This window comes from Anomaloglossus baeobatrachus, chromosome 8 (genome assembly GCF_048569485.1).
Source record: "Anomaloglossus baeobatrachus isolate aAnoBae1 chromosome 8, aAnoBae1.hap1, whole genome shotgun sequence".
NCBI lineage: Eukaryota > Metazoa > Chordata > Amphibia > Anura > Aromobatidae > Anomaloglossus > Anomaloglossus baeobatrachus.
In genome coordinates, this window is record NC_134360.1 from 192,726,150 (window position 1) to 192,753,261 (window position 27,112).

At 49.9% G+C, this 27,112-nt stretch overlaps 1 protein-coding gene across 1 annotated transcript in view; it reads left to right on the forward strand.

Moving 5' to 3' along the window:
- Positions 1 to 27,112, forward strand: part of EPHX4 (epoxide hydrolase 4) — a 109,337-nt gene that overhangs the window by 69,623 nt on the left and 12,602 nt on the right. Inside the window, exon 5 of the mRNA XM_075322322.1 lies at positions 19,152 to 19,255. Within this exon, the coding sequence (XP_075178437.1) occupies positions 19,152 to 19,255 (104 nt within the window). The remainder of the gene's footprint in view (positions 1 to 19,151; positions 19,256 to 27,112) is intronic.

The following is a 27,112-nucleotide window of genomic DNA, read 5'->3' on the forward strand; positions in this document are numbered from 1 at the left end:
CTCACACACACACCCGATCGCATCCACTCACACACACACCCGATCGCATCCACTCACACACACCCGATCGCATCAACTCACACACACCCGATCGCATCCACTCACACACACCGGATCGCATCCACTCACACACACAGACACTGACGATATCTCACTTACGCGCTCATACTCACAACATCCGGGGATATCACATGCTTCTGGCCATGTGATCCTCCGTCAGGTCCTGGAAGATCACAACAGCACATTTTCGCCGCCGAGAAGCAAGCGATATCCCAGGATGTCGTGAGTATGTGGATGCGATGTGAGGTGTGTGTGAGGTGTGTATGAGAGTGAGTGTGAGTGTGATCTGATGTGTGTGTATGTTTGTGTGTGTGCGTGTGGACCTTCCGGCGCAGCAGGACCTTGATGGGCTTGTAACCATGCGAGCATGGTTACCAACGTATCCACACCACTCCCACCACTGCCGTGGGAGCGGGGGCCGGGGGAGGGGGAGGGAGTACAGTACTCACCTCCGTGACAGCGCTTGTAACCATGCGAGTATCCACACCACCCCTTTGGGAGCGGGGGCCGGGGGGGGGGTTGGGGGGGGATAGGGAGTACCGTACTCACCTCCGTGACAGCCGTGTCAGTTAGAGAAATGCGCGGGGGGAGGGAGGGGGTGGGGCCAGAGCTAACGTGCATTGCGTGAGGGGGGCGGGGCGTGGCGTGGCTGAATTGCCAATGCCTGCAGGGTGCCGGGGCGAGAGGCCAATCTGTGGGGGGGGCGGAGCCTGGGCGAGCGGCTGGCCAATCCGTGTGGGGGCGCAGCCTGGGCGAGCGGCCAATCCGTGTGGGGGGGCGGGGCCATGGCGAGCCCAGCGGCCAATCAGCTTTGTGTCACCGTAAGGACACAATTTTGGAGCATGACAGACAGACAGACAGATAGACAGACAGACAGACAGACAGAATAAGGCAATTATATATATAGATGATTTGTCCCATATGTATTAAAGGGCTATTCCTATCACCTATCCACTTGTTCGCAGGGATCCTTAATTTATCCAGAGAACAGGGCCCTGATGTACTGGAATAGAGCATCTACACCAGACCTGGGCAAGGGGCGGCCCGCGGGCCACATCCGGCCCGCCTACTGTCTGTGAACGGCCCGCCCATTAGATCAGAGATGAAGACGTGGTGCTGCTTTTCCTGCCGGGCAGGAACTTTTCAAATGACACACGCTCGCCGTACTGACGACATCAGCGCGCGTGTGTGTCACAGAGAAAGCTGCCGGGCAGGAAACAGAGGACAGATTCCTGCGTTCCGCTGCTACACTGTGCGGAGCTTCAGGATCGGTCCTCTGTTCCTTGCCCGGCAGTTTTCTCTGTGACACACGCGCTGATGTCGGCAGTACAGCGCGTGTGTGTCATTTGAAAAGTTCCCGCCCGGCAAGAGAAGCAGCACCAGCCGGTGCCTGTACAGAGAGGAGCAGCAGCACAGTCAGGGCCCGTACCCGGGAAGAAGCAGCTCAGCGGGGGACCCGTACGAAGGTGCCTGAGGAGGGAGAGGTGAGTGGTCACTAATAACCTGAGGGGGGGGGGACAATTGCAGGGGTAACTGGTGTAATATTTGGGTGTAGTGATGTAGTATATGGGAATGTAATGATGTAGTTTTACAGGTGCAGTATATAGTGCTGTAATGTATTACAGGTGCAGTATATAGTGCTGTAATGTATTACAGGTGCAGTATATAGTGCTGTAATGTATTACAGGTGCAGTATATAGTGCTGTAATGTATTACAGGTGCAGTATATAGTGCTGTAATGTATTACAGGTGCAGTATATAGTGCTGTAATGTATTACAGGTGCAGTATATAGTGATATAATGTATTACAGGTGCAGTATATAGTGATGTAATATATTACAGGTGCATTATATAGTGATGTAATGTATTACAGGTGCAGTATATAGTGCTGTAATGTATTACAGGTGCAGTATATAGTGCTGTAATGTATTACAGGTGCAGTATATAGTGATGTAATGTATTACAGGTGCAGTATATAGTGCTGTAATGTATTACAGGTGCAGTATATAGTGCTGTAATGTATTACAGGTGCAGTATATAGTGCTGTAATGTATTACAGGTGCAGTATATAGTGCTGTAATGTATTACAGGTGCAGTATATAGTGCTGTAATGTATTACAGGTGCAGTATATAGTGCTGTAATATATTACAGGTGCCGTATATAGTGATGTCGTTTATTACAGGTGCAGTATATAGTGATGTCGTTTATTACAGGTGCAGTATATAGTGATGTAGTTTATTACAGGTGCAGTATATAGTGATGTAATATATTACAGGTGCAGTATATAGTGATGTAATGTATTACAGGTGCAGTATATAGTGCTGTAATGTATTACAGGTGCAGTATATAGTGATGTAATGTATTACAGGTGCAGTATATAGTGATGTAATGTATTACAGGGGCAGTATATAGTGCTGTAATGTATTACAGGTGCAGTATATAGTGATGTAATGTATTACAGGTGCAGTATATAGTGCTGTAATGTATTACAGGTGCAGTATATAGTGATGTAATGTATTACAGGTGCAGTATATAGTGCTGTAATATATTACAGGTGCCGTATATAGTGATGTCGTTTATTACAGGTGCAGTATATAGTGATGTCGTTTATTACAGGTGCAGTATATAGTGATGTAGTTTATTACAGGTGCAGTATATAGTGATGTAATATATTACAGGTGCAGTATATAGTGATGTAATGTATTACAGGTGCAGTATATAGTGCTGTAATGTATTACAGGTGCAGTATATAGTGATGTAATGTATTACAGGTGCAGTATATAGTGCTGTAATGTATTACAGGTGCAGTATATAGTGATGTAATGTATTACAGGTGCAGTATATAGTGCTGTAATGTATTACAGGTGCAGTATATAGTGATGTAATGTATTACAGGTGCAGTATATAGTGCTGTAATATATTACAGGTGCCGTATATAGTGATGTCGTTTATTACAGGTGCAGTATATAGTGATGTCGTTTATTACAGGTGCAGTATATAGTGATGTAGTTTATTACAGGTGCAGTATATAGTGATGTAATATATTACAGGTGCAGTATATAGTGATGTCGTTTATTACAGGTGCAGTATATAGTGATGTCATGTATTACAGGTGCAGTATATAGTGATGTAATATATTACAGGTGCAGTATATAGTGATGTAATATATTACAGGTGCAGTATATAGTGATGTCGTTTATTACAGGTGCAGTATATAGTGATGTCATATATTACAGGGACAGTATATAGTGATGTTGTTTATTACAGGTGCAGTATATAGTGATGTTGTTTATTACAGGTGCAGTATATAGGTGCTGTAATGTATTACAGGTGCAGTATATAGTGATGTAATGTATTACAGGTGCAGTATATAGTGATGTAATTTATTACAGGTGCAGTATATAATGATGTAGTGTTGTGAAGCCCCGCAGGTGTTGTGTCGGTTTCGGTGCGTTACCTTCAGGGACTCCACGTTGCTGGATCTCCGTCACTGGTAGGAAATCTTCTGTTTTGATCGTGACGCCACTCTCAGTATTGCGGTCAGTGGGGACCGCCACTGCAGATTAGGGGACGCCTGGGGCTGATGGTGGGTGCAGTCGGATGTAGTAGCCTCCTGAGAGTGAGGCAAGCCCCAGGGCCCTGTGTAGGTTTGTAGTACCACAAGTCGCAGAATGACCACACAGGCAGGATGTCTTTTAGGGTTTTTACTCACATTTGATGGCAGGGTGAGTAACCCGGGCGTAGCTGGGATGAACCAGGTGGGAACCAGGTATCCTTCAGGCTGACTTTATGAGGGTGACTACTGACTCGCCTTCCTTAGCCCTTGGTGGTTTGGGGTGACCCCGACTTTTAGTCCCTATGGGGGTCACCCAGGGAAGATGCTGCAGCCTCTCTCTCTCCCCTTCGTTCGCCGTATGCTTGTTCCCCGGACCAGGCCACTCCAGCTGCTTGCCTCCTGTGACCTATGGGCCCTCACTGTGGTTACGTGGCTGCGGCTTTTGTGGTGTTGTGGTGTGGGCTTTGAGAGCCCCACACCGGCAGGTTTAGCAGGGAAAGGTGGATCTATCCTCGCTTCGGGATCTGCCGCCCGGTTGGGCCTGGTGCTCTCTAGCAGTCTCCTTACTTCCCACTCCGTTGCACTCCCTAGCTGAAGCTGGCTTTCAGGTAGCACTCCTAGTTGACCGTTCTCCCCCGTCAATAGCCACTGCGCGGGCGCTGTTAGACAGCACAAGCCCCACAGGTCTGCTCCTTCCTGAGCCCTATGGAGTTCTCTCTCTAACTGACTCACTGCCCCTCCTCTCCTGTTCTTGCCTACGCCACCTAGCAACCAGACTCTCCACCACACCCCTTGAGAGGAGATGGAGGCTCTACCCCCTCCACTATTCCAGTGAAGGTGAAGGCTTGCCCCCTCCTGGGATCCCCAGGGGTCCTCTCATGGGTACATGTGTGAGACCTGGTCACTATGCGCCTGTGTTCCACACCCCGATCAGCCTTCTGGATTACCTGTATTGTACTGTCCCCAGCATGGGTGCAGTACTCAGTGGTGCCTGACCAGGTCAGGGGCGCCACATTCCCCCTTAGTTATCACCAGCACGTCCTCGGGCTGCAAGACAACATTTTAAAATGCATAAAACATTAAAACATGTAAAACATTTTTAAAACCACCAGGTATCAGACATCACCACCCTCCACCCACAAGTCCGTTAACCCACCCAAAACCCTCTCAGGAGGCAGGTCACCGGTCCTGTTGGTAACCAGGTCTGGGCCATCCGTTTCCCCAGACCTTTCCTCCAATCTTCCTCTCCCGTTGGCCGCGACTTCAGCCACTTCTGGCAGGATGTAGAGGCGGCTTTCATGGGCTGGTGGTTTCAGGGTCTACCTGGCCTGGTGGATCCGCGCCTTCAGCCCCTTCTGGCAGGATGTAGAGGCGGCCTCCACAGTTGGTGCTGACCAGGTACCCTCTTTGTGGTGGTGAGCCAAGGCCCCATAAACAGGCGTGCTCTCTGGTCGCAAGTGAGCCAAGGCCCTATATACGGACGGACTCCTCCTGGTTGCAGACGAGCCAAGCCCCTAAACAGGCTGGCTCTGGTGGCGGTGCCACTGGTGTAACTATTTACACTGCGAGAGTTTGTGGCTATAGCAAGTTCATAGCCTTAAAGTTTATTTCTCACAATAGTTTTTGTGGGCACATGCTTAAACAATAACGTTGCAAACTTTTCAACTTGTCAAACTGGTCAAACTTTCGGTACTTCTTTCTTTACTTTACTCCTCGGTACCAGGGCTTTGGCCTATTGGGCTACGGCACCTGCTGTTTTCTTGCTCTTTGTCATCCTCTGAGGTAGTTTCATCTGTAGGCTCTTTGTCTTTTCTTTCTAGATCTTCATCTGTTTCCTTTTCTGCATCTGTTTCTTTATCTCTGTCTTTGGGACATGGTGCTACGTCTAAGGCATAGTAGCCCCTTTCTCCTTGATGCAAGGTGAACTGTACTGCGTCTCCAATTTTCAAATTTCTGCCTGAATGTCCTCTGGGCAGGTGGGCTTGAACATCTCTCCGATTCACAAATATGCCCTCTTTTATTCCTCTTGCTACAATAAAGCCGTATCCGCTTTTCAAATTGAAGTCCTCCACAACTCCTCTGCAAAGGGGTCCTCTGACCTGGGCTTTGGATCTTCTCAGGGCTCGTTTTTCTTGCAGGTCTCTGGCTGTGACTTCTCTCTGCTCTGGAGACTGTGGTGTTGGAGGATACTTTGCTCTGCTGCGCCGTGTCTTGCGGGCTGGGTTCATGCCTGCAGGCTCCCAGGCGAGACTTTTAGGCAGATCTTCGTCAGCGGACGGTGTCAGGTCTTCCTCATCCCAACGTGAATAGGGTAACATCTCCGGCTCTGAGTATAGATCCACTGCTGGTGGCTCCGGAGTCAGCTCCTCAGCTTCCTGGCCTTCTCTCCCCCTTAGTTCTTCGCTGCACTCTGGTTGTGGCAGCGCTGGGGATGAGTGTTCCTCAGCTGGCCCAGGCGGTGGACTCTTCAGCGTGGTTGCTGCAGGGGTTGCCTTAGGGGTGTGCGGAGGGAGCATGTATCTGTCCACCATCTCCTGTGGGAACTTGGCCTCCAGGTCAGCCTTCAGCTGCCAGTATGCGGAGTCTTCACCTATCAGGGATTTCCTAGTAGGGACTTCCTCAGACCGGGGAGCGGTATCTGCTCTGGCCTTACAGGCCGGGGAAAATGATGAGGTGGTCTGTTCTTGGCGGGCCGCGCCTGGCATGGCGGCGGCCTGGTCTTGGCGGGCCGGGCAGGGCATCGCTGCGGCGGCCTGGTCTTGGCGGGCCGCGCCTGGCATGGCGGCGGCCTGGTCTTGGCGGGCCGGGCAGGGCATCGCTGCGGCGGCCTGGTCTTGGCGGGCCGCGCCTGGCATGGCGGCGGCCTGGATCAGCGTCGCTGTTGCAGAGGGCTCGGTGCAGGCTGAGCTGGGCGTCGCTGCAGTGATCGGGGCTTGATGGGCCGCACCTGGCGTGGCTGCGGCCTGGTTCAGCATCTCACTTGCGGCGCGGACGAGCGTCGCTGCTGCGGTGGGGTCTTGGCGGACGGGGCTCAGCAGGGTGGCAGCCTGGGTCAGCGTCACACCTGCGGCACGGATCAGTATCGCAGTGGTAGTCGGACCCTTGCGGGACAGGCGGGGCATGGCTGCGGCGGCCTGGATTTGGCGGGCCGCATCTAGCGTGGCTGCGGCCTGGTCCGGTGGCGCCGCGCCGGGCGCCTCTTCTGGGACCGCGGGCGTGGCAGCAGGGGTCGGGGCACTTGCGCTGGCCGGGGCATCCCTGGACTCACCCATCGGTGGCACCATCGGGGTCTGAGTCGTCGCCGCTCGGTCTGGCATGCGTCGCGCGGCTCCCTCCTCGTAGGTCCGAACCGCCGCCGCCATCTCCAGAAGCTCCGTGCGTTCTTCTCTGAGCCGTCGCACAATCCTGGCCTCCAGCTGGTCGCAGAAAATAGCAAGCTCCCGGCACCACCAGGCAGCAGTGCCTGGCTCTGGGTATCCACGTCTGGACTCCATTTCCTCTAGCACGCTACTGGCTTCTTCTCTGCTCCGCCGTCTCTGGACGCTTCCGCTCTCTTCATCAGCGAGGTCAGGACTCTGCAGGGGATCTCTGGGTAGCCACACCTCTTCGTGGGCGGTAACTTCTTCCAGCGCGGGCTGCTGTTGTTTTTCAGCGCGCTTTTCATGGTGGCAATATGGCGGCGCTTCCAATTTTCCAAGCGGACCGCCCAGGCACATGGTCACCTGTCTGAACAGGTCTAGTCCTTATCCTGTTCGTGACGCCAGATGTGAAGCCCCGCAGGTGTTGTGTCGGTTTCGGTGCGTTACCTTCAGGGACTCCACGTTGCTGGATCTCCGTCACTGGTAGGAAATCTTCTGTTTTGATCGTGACGCCACTCTCAGTATTGCGGTCAGTGGGGACCGCCACTGCAGATTAGGGGACGCCTGGGGCTGATGGTGGGTGCAGTCGGATGTAGTAGCCTCCTGAGAGTGAGGCAAGCCCCAGGGCCCTGTGTAGGTTTGTAGTACCACAAGTCGCAGAATGACCACACAGGCAGGATGTCTTTTAGGGTTTTTACTCACATTTGATGGCAGGGTGAGTAACCCGGGCGTAGCTGGGATGAACCAGGTGGGAACCAGGTATCCTTCAGGCTGACTTTATGAGGGTGACTACTGACTCGCCTTCCTTAGCCCTTGGTGGTTTGGGGTGACCCCGACTTTTAGTCCCTATGGGGGTCACCCAGGGAAGATGCTGCAGCCTCTCTCTCTCCCCTTCGTTCGCCGTATGCTTGTTCCCCGGACCAGGCCACTCCAGCTGCTTGCCTCCTGTGACCTATGGGCCCTCACTGTGGTTACGTGGCTGCGGCTTTTGTGGTGTTGTGGTGTGGGCTTTGAGAGCCCCACACCGGCAGGTTTAGCAGGGAAAGGTGGATCTATCCTCGCTTCGGGATCTGCCGCCCGGTTGGGCCTGGTGCTCTCTAGCAGTCTCCTTACTTCCCACTCCGTTGCACTCCCTAGCTGAAGCTGGCTTTCAGGTAGCACTCCTAGTTGACCGTTCTCCCCCGTCAATAGCCACTGCGCGGGCGCTGTTAGACAGCACAAGCCCCACAGGTCTGCTCCTTCCTGAGCCCTATGGAGTTCTCTCTCTAACTGACTCACTGCCCCTCCTCTCCTGTTCTTGCCTACGCCACCTAGCAACCAGACTCTCCACCACACCCCTTGAGAGGAGATGGAGGCTCTACCCCCTCCACTATTCCAGTGAAGGTGAAGGCTTGCCCCCTCCTGGGATCCCCAGGGGTCCTCTCATGGGTACATGTGTGAGACCTGGTCACTATGCGCCTGTGTTCCACACCCCGGTCAGCCTTCTGGATTACCTGTATTGTACTGTCCCCAGCATGGGTGCAGTACTCAGTGGTGCCTGACCAGGTCAGGGGCGCCACAGTGTGTGTGTGTGTGTGTGTGTATGTGTATATATATATAATATATACAGTATTGGGTAGAATTGAGTTAATTATATTAGTCCGGCCCTCTAAAAGGATCCCAAGTTCTCATGCGGCCCCATGAGAAATTTAATTGCCCACCCCTGATCTACACATTCATTTTACATAGAACTGCTATAGCTGGGCGTTGTACTAGGTCATCTCCACTGGAGTGGTGGCATGAATGTGTGGCCACCTCACCATCCTATGGTTGCATTGGGAGCCCTGTTCTCAGGATCAGAGGTATCAGCAGGTCATTCCATGCCTTGAAGATAGCAGATAACTTGCCCATTTTGGGAATAAGCCTTTATTACTGTGAGAAGGCGACCGGCTACATTATTAATGGCCGGTATGTACCACATAAGTAATGTGATCCTCAGGAGTGTTTGTACTTTTAGTGCCACATGTTTTGCTGTAGTATTCACAGGGTGAGGATCACAGGTGGCTGGAGAGATGGGTGGGTCTGGTAACCTGCATACACCACACATGGGTGTGTTTGACATGTGGCTGACAGGTCACATGCTGTGTAAAATGAAGTCAGTGTGTTTGACACGTGGAGACTGGAGAGAGACTGCAGCCAGCAGGAATAGTGCTGGGCTGTAGGAAGGAGCCTCTGGGAGATGTCCTTTGTGAGGCTGACAGGAGTCAGTGTGAGGAAGCTGCCATGCTTCCGTGAAAAAACCTGCTGAGGGGTGTGTGGTCTCACATTAGTGAGTGTGTGGAGAGACTGCTAAATCTCCTGAGAGGAACAGATCACTGGATTAATTCCTGACCGGGGTCAGTGTGATCACTGTAAGTCCACAGTTAAACGGACTGGAAAACCCGTGTATGTTTAAGTTGCTGGAAAGCTGCTGGAAAGCTGATTTATTGTTATTTATCAGAAGAGCAGTTTATGTGGCGTTTCAAAAACTGTTGGACTTTTTACTGAACTGTGTTCCTTTGTCCTACCTTCAAGAGGCAGCAAGTGCGTGAGTACTCCATTGAACAGTGTGTGCAACTCCATATTACATAAAGCTTACAAAATTTCTTGATCAGTGAAAAGGATATGGTCTAGCCAACAGCGTCCACTGTTTCCATCAAGGCTTCTTTAAGGCCCTGTGCGCACTAGAAAATGGAATTTTCTTAAGAAAATTCCGCAGGCGCTGAAAGATTTCCGCACCCGCAGAAAAAAAAAACGCAAAAAAACCGCACTGAAATCCGCATGCGTTTTGTTGCGGTTTTGGTGCGGTTTATCCGTGGGTTGGTACATGTGTTTTAATGCATTCAATGCAATAAAGCACATTGAAAAAAAAAGGTCATTTCCTTCTGAGATAGATAGAGAGATAGATGGATAGATAGATAGATAGATAGATAATGGATAGATAGATGTATGGATAGATAGAGCGAGAGAGAGATAATCAATAGATAGATACGGTAGATAGATACGGTAGATAGATAGATAGATAGATAGATAGATCGAGGGATAGATAATCAATAGATAGAGGACAGATCAATCAAAAGACTCCCTGTGAGGACACACTGCAGTTCTCACGAGCGGTAGTGTGTTCACATTACCGACCGTGAGAAATGACCTGTGGTTACCTCTGTAGGCTCGTTACGAGGCTGCATTCAGTACAGTGTGTCAGACGCGGCTGCAGCAGTCTGCAAGCGTTGTGGGACCTGAATGGATTACGCCAGAGCTGTGTGTTTGGGGGGGTAAATAAAAGGGTGAAGGAGGGGGCTTTTATGCTTTTTTATTTAAAATAAAGGATTTTTCGGTGTGTGTGTTTATTCACTTTACTTACGGGTTAATCATGAAAGCTGTCTCATAGACGCTGCCATGATTAAGCCTGGAATTAAATGGCAGCGATCCGCTGACATTTAATTTGTTATTACCTGGATTGCCACCGCATCATGGCAATCTGGAAGAGCCGGGGACACTTCGGGACTGTCGCATAATGGATGCGACAGTTTCGGGGCAGCTGCAGTCTGATATTCTCGGCTGCGGGGCGGGGGGGCATTAACCCTGGCCCTCGCCCTCCCCAGCCTGAGAATACCGGGCCACCGTTGTGTTCTGGGATCCTAACCTTTGGTGTTGCTCCATCAGCATTCAAATCCTAGACACCTTACACCACACCCTGTCAGGTACACCAGTGGATGGTCTAGCTGGAATAGGGCCACCCGCCTAGGAGTCAGACAGACTGGTGGGAGGGGCAGAGTGAGTTCTGGAGTAGCTCCCGAAGAGTGAGGAGCTGAGGCGAGCAGCTCCCAGGAGCTGAGTGGTAGCCCTCAGACAGTGAGGAGCTAGGGGGAGTTGTTGGCTAGATCGCAGACGGTGATCTGGGACCGGAGGAGTTGGAGACCTGGTCGCAGGGTATTGGAAAAAGGAGCCAGACTTAGTTTTGGAGAACAGTCTGCACTGGAGTACCTAGTAACCGAACTGGTACCGAGCATGGCGGGGTACTGAACCCTAGATCAAGGAGTAGCTTCACGCAACCTGATAATTAACCTGGAGAGGATAGTAACTCTATGAACTGTCCCCAAGAGCTCAGAGATCGAAGGCACCAACACCACGAGGGGGATAGGGCTTTCCAACCCATGCAGCCCACTGAAATCCCAAGTGCCAGCCATCGAGAGCACTGCTCCTCTACTTAAGTGTCGGGAGCGGGACCCTGAAAGCTTCAAGCCGAGGGGTCACAGGAAAACATCTAACATTAGTGCAAGGGGGCAGATTCCTGGACGGGCTCCCCCAGAGAGGCAGCGGCGCCCAGAAACTTGGTTTACCTTTGTGTCAGAGTCTGCTTTGCGGTCGCATCACTACCAACACTGCCTGAGTGAGTACGCTGTCCTCCCCTGCTTCCAACCTGCACTGTGCTCCCCTACACCTTCACCATCCAGAGTCCCGGGGCCTCCCCTACCCGTGGAGGGAATGTCATCTGGCTGCCCCACTCCATCTTCCCCGGGTACTCCCATTGGCAGCGGCAGTACTCCCCTTACCGCGAACCATCTTATCCCCTGTAAATACCCCCTTTGCATTTGATATGGCCGCGAGCCCCCGGGTCCGGAGACCCTCGAGCCACAGCAACCCCGAGATCCGAGCGGTTGGACCGCTGCAGGGGCTGCACATCAGCGTGATTCTGTAATAGGATGTCCCCAGTATAATAAACCAGCCTGTGAGATTTCTCTCCTTCTAGATATTCTACCATCAACTATCAGCGGTATAATTGAAGTAAACAACTCAGCCATGACATGAAGAACATGTAAAGTTACAGAGAGGGATATGGGACACATTGCATAAGTCACCAATGCTCTGCTGACTTCATAACTGCAGAGTCCCAAACTCTCCTTGCATTAAAGAGAATGTCATGTAGAAAAATGCTACTAACCTGCAGATATGGGGTTAAACTAAAGGTTAATAGCGTTCTGAACCTGTACATTAAACCTTGCTTCTGGGAGGAAATTAACTTTAATCCTCCAGGCAGCATTCCGTTTCAATCATGGAGACGGCGCCGGCGGGGGTTCTGTCATCACTCTATGTATTGAGAGTGGCGGCTGTAACTGCATTCCCCCTCACTGTCTGACTGCTTCCTCTAATGCAGAACGGCAGTATGTGGGTGGAGAGCTGAACTGCCTAATCAGTGACTTCCAATGATGTTCAGGTCAAGTTTGGGTTCAGAACAGAACTTTATCTAAAGTCCGGCTGAACTTGCAGAATCCGAACTTCCATGGGTCCACCCATCTCTAGCCATAATACATCGTGCCATGTGCCTTAATACATTTTTGCCATGTGCCATAATACATGGTGCCATAAGACAATATGACATGTGCCATAAAAAATTGTGCCCACAATACATAGTACCATATGCCATTATAAATCATACTAAAATACATCGTTCTGCAAAACATGGTTTCATGTGCATAATACATGGTGCTGTCAAAATAGCTGGCCAATATTATTACTATGATTTATTTCTAAAAAGAATCTGCTATACAGTGGCCATAACAACTATGGTTTAGTATACAAGATATGGTTTAGTAGTTTAGTTTAGTGATACACTCTGCAACCATAGACTATAGGCTGATACTCTATAACAACTCGTAGGCCATTAACGGGGACCTGTCAGGAGGACGTTTCAGCTTCTCAATGTTTCTTTTCACCAACTGCAAGGGAAGATATTAACGGTGTAAATTTTAAAGACAAAGGGGAGATTTATTAAGCATCTTGCAACAGATTCCAAGTGTAAAGAAAGTAAAAAAATGTGTGCAAAAAGTGAAACGTTTAACTTGTATTACATCACTCAGCACTTTTTACTAAATCTCAGGACACTAGGCAAAACCTGGTGTAGAGTATAGTGCACATAAAAGCAGGCGAATAACAAGGACAAGGATCTAACAAGTCTATTGGCTTATGCCTCCTAATGAAATTGTACAATTTTTCTCCAACCTAGTTAGAACTAGGTCTTAATAAATTTCCATCAAATCATATTAGAAAGCTGCTTTTTTCCATACTTTGGGTACCCCTCATTATGATCCCATAAAAATTGCACAACTTTTTCACGCATACTACACATCCTTGTACTCTATCCCTCCGTCACTACCAATGTCCCACCCAGATAGAACAACAATAATGAATGATTATTTGGCTGAATGTCACCTACCAAAACTTTCCCAGGAGGCTCTGGAGGATCTCAATCGAGAAATAACTCCGGATGAGATCCATCAGATTGTTAAAGATCTCCCTAACCACAAGGCTCCGGGCCCTGATGGGTTTACTTACCTATACTATAAAACCTTCCTGGGAGAACTGTCGCCTCATTTGGCTCATCTTTTTAATCTTTTCATGAAGGGTGAGGACATCCCAAATACTTTTTTACACTCTTACATAACTGTCATACCTAAAGCGGGTAGGGACCCCATGGAATGTGCGAGCTATCGCCCTATTAGCCTTTTAAACTCTGATCTTAAAATATTCACCAAACTGTTGGCGGACCGGCTAAATAACTGGATCCCACAGCTGGTCCATAAAGACCAAGTAGGTTTCGTTCGCTACCGTCAGGCGGGGGACAACACCCGGAGGATCCTGGATCTGGTGGAGGTGGTGAATAGGGAGGGAGTGGAGGCACATCTTTTGGGACTAGACGCGGAGAAGGCTTTCGATAGGCTGGATTGGTCCTTTATGTTTTCTGTATTGGACCACTTCGGCCTGTCGGGACCATTTGTCTCAGCCCTGCGGGGTCTGTATTCTCTCCCTGCGGCGACGATTCGCCTTCCTCATGCACACTCTAATACCCTGCCCATTCAAAATGGAACTAGGCAGGGCTGCCCTCTGTCCCCTTTGCTATATGTCCTAAGCATTGAACCACTGGCAGCACATATCCGACTTAATCCGGACATTATGGGGGTCAAGGTTCGGGATAAATCCTTTAAAGTGGCCCTATTTGCGGATGATGTTCTGTTGTCCCTGACTAATCCCGTCATTTCCCTACCAAACTTACACGCAGCACTAACTCAATACGCTAGACTCTCGGGTTATAAACTTAACTCCGACAAAACAGAGGCCTTGCCGCTTAACATCCCAGACACTAAATTACAGATCCTTAAACAACATTTCAAATATTCCTGGCGTTCAGATTCCCTGCGATATTTAGGAGTCAAAATAACCCCTAGTTATAAAACATTATACCAAGCCAATTTCCCTCCCCTGATACGCGAAGTGGAAAATAGTCTGAAAAAATGGTCGTCACTTCAGATTTCCTTTTTGGGTAAAATCGCTACAATTAAAATGTCAGTTATCCCTAAATTTCTGTATATGTTTGCAACACTCCCGGTGTGGGTTCCCCTGGGGGTACTGAAAAAAGTCCAATCAAAACTCTTGCAATTTATATGGCACTCAGAAAGGCACCGCATCCCAGATTCAGTATTATGCGCACCACGTACAAAAGGGGGCTTGGCGTGTCCTAATCTTGAGCTTTATTACTATGCCGCACACTTGCGTAGCCTGGTGTCATGGACGACTTTACCGGCTTATAACAGGTGGACGGAGATAGAGAAGCTTTGGATGGCACCTTTCCACCCTAGCTCTCTAATATGGGGACGTCCTAGTGAAACCCCATCCAGAGAGCTCCTGGGTCCGATGGCATTTACAAGGGAGGTGTGGCGGCGGTGTAGAATGAAGTTCCAGCTGGCCTCACAGTCTTCCCTGTTGACCCCTTTCTTGTTCACACCACATCTGACAAAGGGCATGAACCCGGGGGTGATGGGGCAGTGGGCGAAGGCGGGCCTCTACTGTTTTCGAGACCTGGTCAACCCGGCTACGCTGAAATTAAAGTCATTTTCAGATTTACGATATCAATATAACTTACCCCTTCGCCTGTATTCCTCATACCAACAGGTATCACTTTTTTTCACAGACATTATGGGACGGGCGGGGGTGCGGCGTCCCACAGCATTCGAAATCCTTTGTTCAGGCAGGACTTCAACCAGGGGACTGATCTCGGCCATTTATAACATACTGATAGTCGGGGACCCGCCGGAAGTATTGAAGCACTCATACATGAGGAGATGGGAGGGATGGGTTGGACGCCCTATTTCAGATGCACTTTGGTCAGTCATATGGGCTAGGACATTTAGGTCCTCGATTTGCACTCTTTATAAGGAAAACCAAGTAAAGATCCTTATGACATGGTACCACACACCAGAACTCCTACACAAATTTAACCGTGCCTGTCCAGATGTGTGTTGGAGATGTGGCCGTGGGGGAGCGTCCCAGTACCATATATTCTGGACATGCCCGATCATTGAAGGCTTTTGGGAGGAAGTGGAATCCTTGATTGGTAGGTTGGTGGGGGGTAGCGTGACCAGAGACCCGGTAGTGTACCTGCTGAATGCCCTCCCGTCTTCTCTTAGCAAACCTGAACTACAGCTTTTACTCCATGTCCTTACTGCGGCCAAATGTCTGATTTCACTGTTCTGGAGAAGGGTAGCCCCGCCTTTTGTCTCAGATCTATATGCCAGAATAAAGGATGTTAGGAATATGGAAAGGCTCACGGCGCAGCTCCATAATACAATGGATAGGTTCACAGTGACATGGTCTCTTTGGGATGCTTTAGTGGACACATACCAGATGTAGGGTCGGATACAGGAATGAAGCGATGCATGTTCGGGGTTTAGACCGGTATCAGGGGACACCTTCCACCTTTTATTTGACGCTTGGATCATTGGTGATATAGTCCATTAATGAACATGCATGTGAAATGGTGTATCTATTCGTGTAACTGCATATCTGTGTGTTATTCTTTTCTTGTTTGTTGTACAATATGTTTTAAAAAACCTTTTTCAAAATAAAAAGTTGAACAAAAAAAAGAAAGCTGCTTTTTTCCAAATGCATGCATTATACAACAAGTGAAATAAGTATTGAAAATGTCACCAATTTTTTTTAAGTAAAAATATTTCTAAAGGTGCTATTGACATGAAATTCTCACCAGATGTCAATAACAACCTATCCCATCCACACAGGCAAATTAATCAAACCATAGATGTCGGTAATAATGAGAAGTTACACATTGAAAATGTATTTAACACATGATGAAAAAGAGGTGCAAAAAGCCATGTAAAACTCATGACACCATCTGAAATCTATTAGTAATTAAAAAGCAATCCTGCCAATAATATCAGATGGTTCAAGTGATGGTCTATAAAAAGGTGTCTGATTTCTAAGGTGCCACAAGAGAAACATCTTATGATTGGTAAAACCAATGAGCTGTCTCAAGACCGTCACAACCTTATTGTTGCAAAATATAATGATGACATTGGTTACAGAAGATTTCTAAACTACCAAAGGTTCCAGTCAGCACTGTTAAGGCCATAATCCAAAAATGGAAAAAACATCATTTCAGAATAAACCTGCCACGACCAGGTGCTCCCTGCAAGATTTCAGACAGAGGAGTAGTAAAATGAATTATCAATGGGGTTGTTAAAGAGCCAAGGACCACCTGTGGAGAGCTACAGAAAGACCTGGAATCAGCAGGTACAATTGTTTCAAAGAAAATAAATAATGCACTCTACCTCCACGACCTGTATGCATGATCACCACGCAAGACTCCATTGCTGAACAAAAAGCATGTTTAAAGTTTGCTCAACAACATTTAGACCAGTTTGTGAAATACTTGGAGAATATTTTCTGGTCAGATTAGACCAAATTGAACTCTTTGGATGCCATAATGCACACCATGCTTGGAGGCCAAGAGGCAAATCGCCCCCCAGAACACCATACTAACAGTGAAGATGAGAGGTGGGAACCTCATGGTATGGGGTGGTTTTTCAGCATACGGCACTGGCAAACTTCATATAACTGAAAGAAGGATGAATGGACAAATGTACTGAGACATTCTTGATAAACACCTACTGCCCTCTACCGGGAGGATGGAGATGAAACGAGGGTGGACATTTCAGCAAAACAATGATGCCAAACACACAGCCAAGGAAACTCTTAACTGGTTTCATAGAAAGAAAATAGGCTGGGCCATTCTAGCAGCTTTATTGCCTGACCTGAATCCAATAGAACATTTATGGAAGGAACTAAAGCCCAGAGTTGATAGAAGGAGCCCACTGAACCTTCAGGATTTAAAGAGTGTTAGGCCAAAATTACACCTGAGAAATGCATGCGACTAGTTCCTCCATACAGGAGCCATCCTGAAGCTGTCATCACCAATAAAAGGCTTTTATGCGAAGTGTTACATTTCAGTACATTTCTCATTATTACACATAACTTAACTGATGGACATCTATGGTTTAATTTCTTTGCATGAGTGGATTGGATGAATTGTAACCGACATGTGGTGAAAAAATCATGTCAATAGCACCTTTAGAAATATATTTACTTAGAAAATTGTTGATATGTTCAATACAGTGGAACCTTGGTTAACGAGAACAATCTGTTCTGGGAGTGCGCTTGTTAACCAAGTTACTCATTCAGCAAAGCAAGATTTCCCATAGGAAATCATTGCAATGCAGACAATTCGTTCCACAACTTGTTAAATGTCCCTATTGTGCCATTCCACACATGCACAAACACGTACAAACACGTACAAACACGTACAAACACGTACAAACACGTACAAACACGTACAAACACACACAAGCACACACAAACACACACAAACACGCACGCACACACACACATTATGCTCACCTTACCTTCCGTTCCATCGCCGGTCTCCTGGGACTTGCTGTTCGCTAGTACGGGCTGTGTGTCTGGTAACCATCACGACGAGGGAGGAACTTCCGCACCCAGAGCGCTGACGTCAAAGGCAAGAGACGCTTGCCGCTGATTGGCCAGTGCGCTGCCTTTGAGTAGCGTCTGACAGCCGAAGTTCCTGCCTCGTCGCTATGGTTGCCGATACACAGCCTGGAGCGGCGAACTACAGGACCCAGGAGGCCGGCGATGGAACGGAAGGTCCACATATTATGCTCACCTTACCTTCTGGTCCATCGCCGGCCTCCTGGGTCTTGTAGTTCGCCACAAGGATTCCTCCCTCGTCGCGATGTACCGGCGGACTACAAGAACCATGAGGCCGGCGATTGAACGGAAGATAAGGTGAGCATAATACTGTATGTGTATGTTCATTGGTACAGGTAGTTTTCCTGCGTGATTCAGCTCTTTCCCTTTTGGACCCAGCAGAAGCTCGACTTCAACCCAACTGTTGATTATCAGTATTCCCTTGGTGTTTAAATACCCCTTCCTTTCTTTGGACTGGTGTTGCTGATTTTTTTCAGTTTATACAAGCCCTGGTTGCAAGCAGGTGGCTTGTACTCATCTGTGGTATCGTTGCAGAAAGTTTTACTGAACTTCTACCTGAGTCATCTAATGATAAGTAGTTCATGCTTTTCACCCTGTGTGTCCCTCTTGTGTCTTCTCTAGTGTTTACTGGGGTTGACGAAGAGCTCATCCCATCTGTTCCCTATTTAGGGTCCAGCACTAGGGATACCTAGGGTCAGGTTTCCGGCTCGGCACATAGGAGCAGAACCTATCTAGGGTGGTGAGGGACCCAAGGGACTAGCAGTAGGTTTGGTCAGGGGTCACCATCTTCCCTTTCCCTAGACACAGGGTTTCCCTTCCCTTTCGCCGTGCGCTTGGTACATCCCCGTACCTAGCGTGACATAAAGACAGGTGCAGGTCCGAGAGGTAAGACCTTTTTATCAGGCATTTAAGACTTATCTTGCACATATGCCATTAATATCTAAAATGGGATTAACCTGTCTTAATAAATTCTAGAGGTAATGCTTTAAATGTCTAAATTTGTAAGACAACCTTACACAGTTAACATTGGAGGTGTTGGATCACCTATTAAACAGACTACAGTTTAAGCAATTTCTTCCATTTTCTACAAACTCATGCGATGGTCTCTGCAATTTCGATGTCTCAGAAGTGGTAGAAGGCGGTGGCATATGTATGTTATACTATTGTGACGTTACTTTGTGCTGTCTTATTCCAACACATCCTCTTGTCTAATCTAATATGCAAGTTTTCTTACATTTTCTATATTCCAAAAGAACTAAAAGACGTATAAAAAAATAATTCATGGGTATTTTTGTTTCAGAATACATTCTACGGCACCCTTCACAATTGATTAAATCTGGTTACTACTTCTTTTTCCAATTGCCTTGGTTTCCTGAACTCATGTATACTGTAAATGATTACAAGGTGAGCTGACCAAGACTCTTACATTCCAGATGTCATTATAGATATCATTGAAGATGTCATTAATTGGAATATTTACTCAGGTGCCAAGACTAGTCAACCTCTCCATATCCATTTTTACAGCACACGTAATTGATGTATAATGTGCTTTCGGCATGACACGGCCATTATCTCAACCACTTTACATTTTTTTCTTGCTAAATGTTATTATGTTGTAAATAGAAAACTAAAGCATGAATCATATCTTTGTCTTGTGCATTGTTCCACTGAAATCCAAAAGGAATAAGCCAGAATAAAGAATGTTTATTTTTCCAGTTAGATTTATCTATGTGCACCTAATTATTTTACATTGCAAGAGATAGATACCTGGCATGGGCAAAGGGTATTTCCACATAAAATAATTTTTAAAATATAATTGGTAAATATATATTGAGTATTTTTTTAATCAATAATTGACTTTACCGCTCCCATAGGAGTTGTCATCCAGTTTTCATAGGGGAGAGAACATAAACTCTAATAACGCAATAATACTTCCCTTGCGCCATTATTTATTGCGCATCTAAGTATTGGGTAATAGTTTTAGAACTTAATTTTCATCTTATATATGAAACTTTGTAGTCCTCTTACAAGTCCAGTAGTTGCGATGATGGCCCTGTTCAGGCATACATAGCCTGTGTCCAGGGCCGTATTTGCCACTAGGCACCCGTGGTCCCGTGCCTAGGGCGGCACGTTGCGGGGGGGCGGCAGTTTCTGGCAGCAAAAAAAAAAAAAAAAAATTATATACATTTTTTTTTTTTTTTTTTTTTTTTTTTTTTTACATTGCCGCCCCCCGCCCCTCCCTCCGTTGCACTTCGCTGTGTTCTCGGGGGGGAGGGGGGGGGGGTGAGAGGGAGAGGAAAGGCGTGCTTCTGTCTCTTTAATACACGGAGGGCGCCAGGCATAGTGAGCTGATTAACCCCGGAAGTTCCAGCGCCTGCACTTCCGGGTCAGAGGCGCGCGGGCGCGCCAATCAGCTCACTGCCCCGTGCTGCAGCGTCCAATTCTGCAGACAACACACGCCGCGGAGGAGGACGCGACTGGAGCTGGAGCCAGCCAGAAGAGGATAATAGCAGAGCAGGGCAGCAGGCACCGGAGCAGGTATGCGTAAGGCAGAGCCTAGAATGTATGGGCACCTTACAGGTTAGTTGATGATCGTTGCGATGCCTCTTTTTGGCTGGGAAAAGAGGGAGGCTGGGAAAAGAGAGAGGCTGGGAAAAGAGAGAGGCTGGGGGGAGGCTGGGAAAAGAGAGGCTGAGGCTGGGGGGGGGGAGGCTGTGAAGAGAGAGAGGCTGGGGGGAGGCTGGGAAAAGAGAGGCTGGGGGGAGGCTGGGAAAAGAGAGAGGCTGGGGGGAGGCTGGGAAAAGAGAGAGGCTGGTGGGAGGCTGGGAAAAGAGAGAGGCTGGGGGGAGGCTGGGAAGAGAGAGGCTGAGGCTGGGGGGGGAGGCTGGGAAGAGAGAGAGGCTGAGGCTGGGGGGAGGCTGGGAAAAGAGAGAGGCTGGGGGGAGGCTGGGAAGAGAGAGGCTGAGGCTGGGGGGAGGCTGGGAAAAGAGAGAGGCTGGGGGGAGGCTGGGAAGAGAGAGGCTGAGGCTGGGGGGAGGCTGGGAAAAGAGAGAGGCTGGGGGGAGGCTGGGAAGAGAGAGGCTGAGGCTGGGGGGGAGGCTGGGGGGAGAGAGAGGCTGAGGCTGGGGGGGAGGCTGGGGGGAGAGAGAGGCTGAGGCTGGGGGGGAGGCTGGGGGGAGAGAGAGGCTGAGGCTGGGGGGGAGGCTGGGGGAGAGAGAGGCTGAGGCTGGGGGGGAGGCTGGGGGGAGAGAGAGGCTGAGGCTGGGGGAGGCTGGGGGAGAGAGAGGCTGAGGCTGGGGGAGGCTGGGGGAGAGAGAGGCTGATGCTGAAGGCGGGGGAGAGAGGCTGCTGCTGGGGGAATGGGAGAGAGGTGCCAATGCTAGAGACAGAGGACAAGGGTTGAGGGATAGAGCAATGACAATATCGATGGGTGGGGAGTGTAAGGACTCAGAATAAGAGGGGGGCAGCATTGGGAGCTCATTATGGAGAAGGGGCAGCATGTGTGGGCTCAGTATGGAGTGGAGCAATGTAGGGGAGTCAATATCAAGAGTGGGGTAGTGTGTGTGTGTGGGGGGGGTCTCAGCATAAGCGTTAGTGTGGTGGTCTTAGTATGATGAATGGGGCAGCATGGAGGTGTCATTATGGAAAAGAGTAAGGCAGCATTAGGAGCTCATGGAGAGGGGCAGCATGCATGGGACCCTGTGAGGAGGGAGCAGCATGCATGGGACCCTGTGAGGAGGGGGCAGCATGAATGGGACATTGTGAGGAGGGAGCAGCATGCATGGGACATTGTGAGGAGAGGGCAGCATGCATGGGACATTGTGAGGAGGGGGCAGCATGCACGGGACATTGTGAGGAGGGGGCAGCATGAATGGGACATTGTGAGGAGGGAGCAGCATGCATGGGACATTGTGAGGAGAGGGCAGCATGCATGGGACATTGTGAGGAGGGAGCAGCATGCATGGGACACTGTGAGGATGGAGCAGCATGCATGGGACACTGTGAGGATGGAGCAGCATGCATGGGACACTGTGAGGAGGGAGCAGCATGCATGGGACCCTGTGAGGAGGGATCAGCATGCATGGGAGCCTGTGAGGAGGGAGTAGCATGCATGGGACATTGTGAGGAGGGAGCAGCATGCATGGGACATTGTGAAGAGGGAGCAGCATGCATGGGACATTGTGAGGAGGGAGCAGCATGCATGGGACACTGTGAGGAGGGATCAGCATGCATGGGACACTGTGAGGAGGGATCAGCATGCATGGGACACTGTGAGGAGGGATCAGCATGCATGGGACACTGTGAGGAGGGATCAGCATGCATGGGACACTGAGGAGGGATCAGCATGCATGGGACACTGTGAGGAGGGATCAGCATGCATAGGACACTGTGAAGATGGAGCAGCATGCATGGGACACTGTGAGGAGGGATCAGCATGCATGGGACACTGTGAGGAGGGATCAGCATGCATGGGACACTGAGGAGGGATCAGCATGCATGGGACACTGTGAGGAGGGATCAGCATGCATAGGACACTGTGAAGATGGAGCAGCATGCATGGGACACTGTGAGGAGGGATCAGCATGCATGGGACACTGTGAGGATGGAGCAGCATGCATGGGACACTGTGAGGAGGGAGCAGCATGCATGGGACCCTGTGAGGAGGGATCAGCATGCATGGGAGCCTGTGAGGAGGGAGTAGCATGCATGGGACATTGTGAGGAGGGAGCAGCATGCATGGGACATTGTGAAGAGGGAGCAGCATGCATGGGACATTGTGAGGAGGGAGCAGCATGCATGGGACATTGTGAGGAGAGGGCAGCATGCATGGGACATTGTGAGGAGGGAGCAGCATGCATGGGACACTGTGAGGATGGAGCAGCATGCATGGGACACTGTGAGGAGGGAGCAGCATGCATGGGACCCTGTGAGGAGGGATCAGCATGCATGGGAGCCTGTGAGGAGGGAGTAGCATGCATGGGACATTGTGAGGAGGGAGCAGCATGCATGGGACATTGTGAAGAGGGAGCAGCATGCATGGGACATTGTGAGGAGGGAGCAGCATGCATGGGACACTGTGAGGAGGGATCAGCATGCATGGGACACTGTGAGGAGGGATCAGCATGCATGGGACACTGTGAGGAGGGATCAGCATGCATGGGACACTGTGAGGAGGGATCAGCATGCATGGGACACTGAGGAGGGATCAGCATGCATGGGACACTGTGAGGAGGGATCAGCATGCATAGGACACTGTGAAGATGGAGCAGCATGCATGGGACACTGTGAGGAGGGATCAGCATGCATGGGACACTGTGAGGATGGAGCAGCATGCATGGGACACTGTGAGGAGGGAGCAGCATGCATGGGACCCTGTGAGGAGGGATCAGCATGCATGGGAGCCTGTGAGGAGGGAGTAGCATGCATGGGACATTGTGAGGAGGGAGCAGCATGCATGGGACATTGTGAAGAGGGAGCAGCATGCATGGGACATTGTGAGGAGGGAGCAGCATGCATGGGACATTGTGAGGAGAGGGCAGCATGCATGGGACATTGTGAGGAGGGAGCAGCATGCATGGGACACTGTGAGGATGGAGCAGCATGCATGGGACACTGTGAGGAGGGAGCAGCATGCATGGGACCCTGTGAGGAGGGATCAGCATGCATGGGAGCCTGTGAGGAGGGAGTAGCATGCATGGGACATTGTGAGGAGGGAGCAGCATGCATGGGACATTGTGAAGAGGGAGCAGCATGCATGGGACATTGTGAGGAGGGAGCAGCATGCATGGGACACTGTGAGGAGGGATCAGCATGCATGGGACACTGTGAGGAGGGATCAGCATGCATGGGACACTGTGAGGAGGGATCAGCATGCATGGGACACTGTGAGGAGGGATCAGCATGCATGGGACACTGAGGAGGGATCAGCATGCATGGGACACTGTGAGGAGGGATCAGCATGCATAGGACACTGTGAAGATGGAGCAGCATGCATGGGACACTGTGAGGAGGGATCAGCATGCATGGGACACTGTGAGGAGGGATCAGCATGCATGGGACACTGAGGAGGGATCAGCATGCATGGGACACTGTGAGGAGGGATCAGCATGCATAGGACACTGTGAAGATGGAGCAGCATGCATGGGACACTGTGAGGAGGGATCAGCATGCATGGGACACTGTGAGGATGGAGCAGCATGCATGGGACACTGTGAGGAGGGGGCAGCATGCATGGGACACTGTGAGGATGGAGCAGCATGCATGGGACACTGAGGATGGAGCAGCATGCATGGGACACTGTGAGGATGGAGCAGCATGCATGGGACACCGTGAGGAGGGAGCAGCATGCATGGGACACCGTGAGGAGGGAGCAGCATGCATGGGACACTGTGAGGAGGGGGCAGCATGCATGGGACCCTGTGAGGAGGGGGCAGCATGCATGGGACATTGTGAGGAGGGAGCAGCATGCATGGGACATTGTGAGGATGGAGCAGCATGCATGGGACACTGTGAGGAGGGGGCAGCATGCATGGGACATTGTGAGGAGGGAGCAGCATGCATGGGACACTGTGAGGAGGGGGCAGCATGCATGGGACATTGTGAGGAGGGAGCAGCATGCATGGGACATTGTGAGGAGGGAGCAGCATGCATGGGACATTGTGAGGAGGGGGCAGCATGCATGGAACATTGTGAGGAGGGAGCAGCATGCATGGGACATTGTGAGGAGGGAGCAGCATGCATGGGACATTGTGAGGAGGGGGCAGCATGCATGGGACATTGTGAGGAGGGGGCAGCATGCATGGGACATTGTGAGGAGGGGGCAGCATGCATGGGACACTGTGAGGAGGGGGCAGCATGCATGGGACATTGTGAGGAGGGGGCAGCATGCATGGGACATTGTGAGGAGGGGGCAGCATGCATGGGACATTGTGAGGAGGGGGTAGCATGATGTGAGGTCAATGTGCAGATCATATTTCATAATTGAGGAAGGTGTGGTGGGTATAATTTATAAGGGAGGGCAGTGTGTAGTTTATTAGGGGCAGTGTGACAGTCACAGTATATAAGTGGGGACGGTGTGGTGGGAATATTTTATACTCATGCTATGTTTTGATGTGCCCGTGGTGATCCCCATTGGGGGGGGTTAGTGCCCTTTGTTTCTCATTTATACTTTTTAAAGTGTTTTACAGAGTAGATCTGCCTTAAACAGATGTCGAGTGCGAAAACTCAGTTTTACGTTGTCACTAAGGGGCGCGACCACTTAAAGTGCCTAGGGCAGCACGAAGGCAAAATACAGCCCTGCCTGTGTCCATACAATACATGACAGGGGTAGATCCATTGTGTACAGCTTACCCATCATTTTACATTATTCCAGAACCCCTTTATACACCTGTGATAAAGATAAGTTTGATTGTCACAATTTTTTTCTGTAATGTATATTAGAAAGCTTTTCACTATTGGACCATCCCTTCTTAACAGCTAAAATGCCGATAGTAAAATTAAATAAAAAAAAGTGTTAAAGCGGTTTTCCACTAATAATGTGATCCCCTTTCTTTTATCCTAACTCGTCCAAACTAACACTTTCCTCATATACTGTACTTCTGCCATCTACACTGCTCCTGTAAGCTTATCTCTAAAAGAGTCGTAAATACCTTTGTTGTTGTAGCTTTGATCCTTTCCGCTGCAGAACGGAATTGGACTAACTGAGCAGGCCACATCACTGGTGGGGTTGAGGCTGCCTCTTTATGAGTAATGGCAGTCTAGGCATGCATGCTCAAAGCACACTACACTCTCCTCCCAGCCCCCACCAGTGACGTGCCCCGCTCAGTTGGTCTGATTCTGATCTACAGCCAGAAGCATCTGTACCGCCTCGGTGTTAGTCGGGCTGCTCAGATCCGGGATCGTTGTGGCTCGAGGGGTCCGGACCCGGCTTGGCGGACACTTTCCGTAAAAGGAGCTATTTACAGGGGAGAAGTTCGTGACGCCACCTGTGGGTTGCGGTAATGGGAGTACCACTGCTGCTTTAAGGAGTACCGGGCAGATGGAGTTAAGCAGCCTGATGTTAGTCCCTCCACAGGTAAGGAAGGCCCCGGGCTCAGGGGTGTTGGTAGTTGTTTGAGAGAGCAGGGTGCAGGGGACCAGGGTATTCACTGTGGGTAGTTGTGGTGTTGGATGAGGTTTATAAAGGAAACACACACTGTAGATAAACCAAATTCTCTGTGTGCCGCTGCCACTGCGGGGAGCCCGTCCACGTACCCAGTCTCACTGGTGTCACATAGTAATCCGGAGCCTGCCTCAGTTCAATTGTCAGGATGTTGAATCGGCTCCTGACCTAGGGTCCTGTACCCCGTCGTGCTCGGTACCGGTCAGTTCTTTTGGGCTTTCTGGTGCTGACAGTCCTTCACGACTATGTCCGTCACACCCTCTTCCAATGTCACTGCTACCGGTCCCCAACTCCTCTGGTCCCGGACCACTCTGTGACCCAACCTTGGTCCTTCTAGCTCCCTGAAAGCTAACACTCCCCCGCTCCTCTCACTTTGAGGGCTCTCACTAGACTCTGCTACTTCCCTCCTACCAGCCTTCCTGACCCCTAGGTGGGTGGCCCTTTTCCAGCTAGACCAACCCACTGGTGTGTATGACAGGTCATGATGTGAGGTGTTGATTGGGATTTGTGGTGCTGATGGAGCTGACACCGGTTTCTGGAAACTTGGAACCATGGGGGGTAGGTCCTGCACCCTGGGGGAAGGACGCAGTTCCCTGTAGCACCCTGATGTATTCAGGGGTGCTACACATCAAAGCTACAACAACAATAAAGGTATTTATGAAACTCTTAAGTGGGCATTACACAATACGATATCGGTAATGAATTAACGTCGGGGTCACGTTGTTTGTGACGCACATCCGGCGTCATTAACGAGATCGCAGCGTGTAACACTTAAAAGCGATCTAAAACTATCGCAAAAGAGGGCAAAATCGTTTGCCGTGGAGAGGTCGTCCTGAAACAAAAAATCGTTTTCAGGATGTTAGCAATGTTGTTCCTCGTTTCTGCAGCAGCACACATCGCTATGTGTGACACCGCAGGAGCGAGGAACATCTCCTTACCTGCCTCCATCGGCAATGCGGAAGGAAGGAGGTGGGCGGGATGTTTACATTCCGCTCATCTCCACTCCTCCGCCTCTATTGGCCGCCTGCCGTGTGACGTCGCTGGGACGCCGCACGACCCGCCCCCTTAAGAAAGAGGTGGTTCGCCGGCCAGAGTGACGT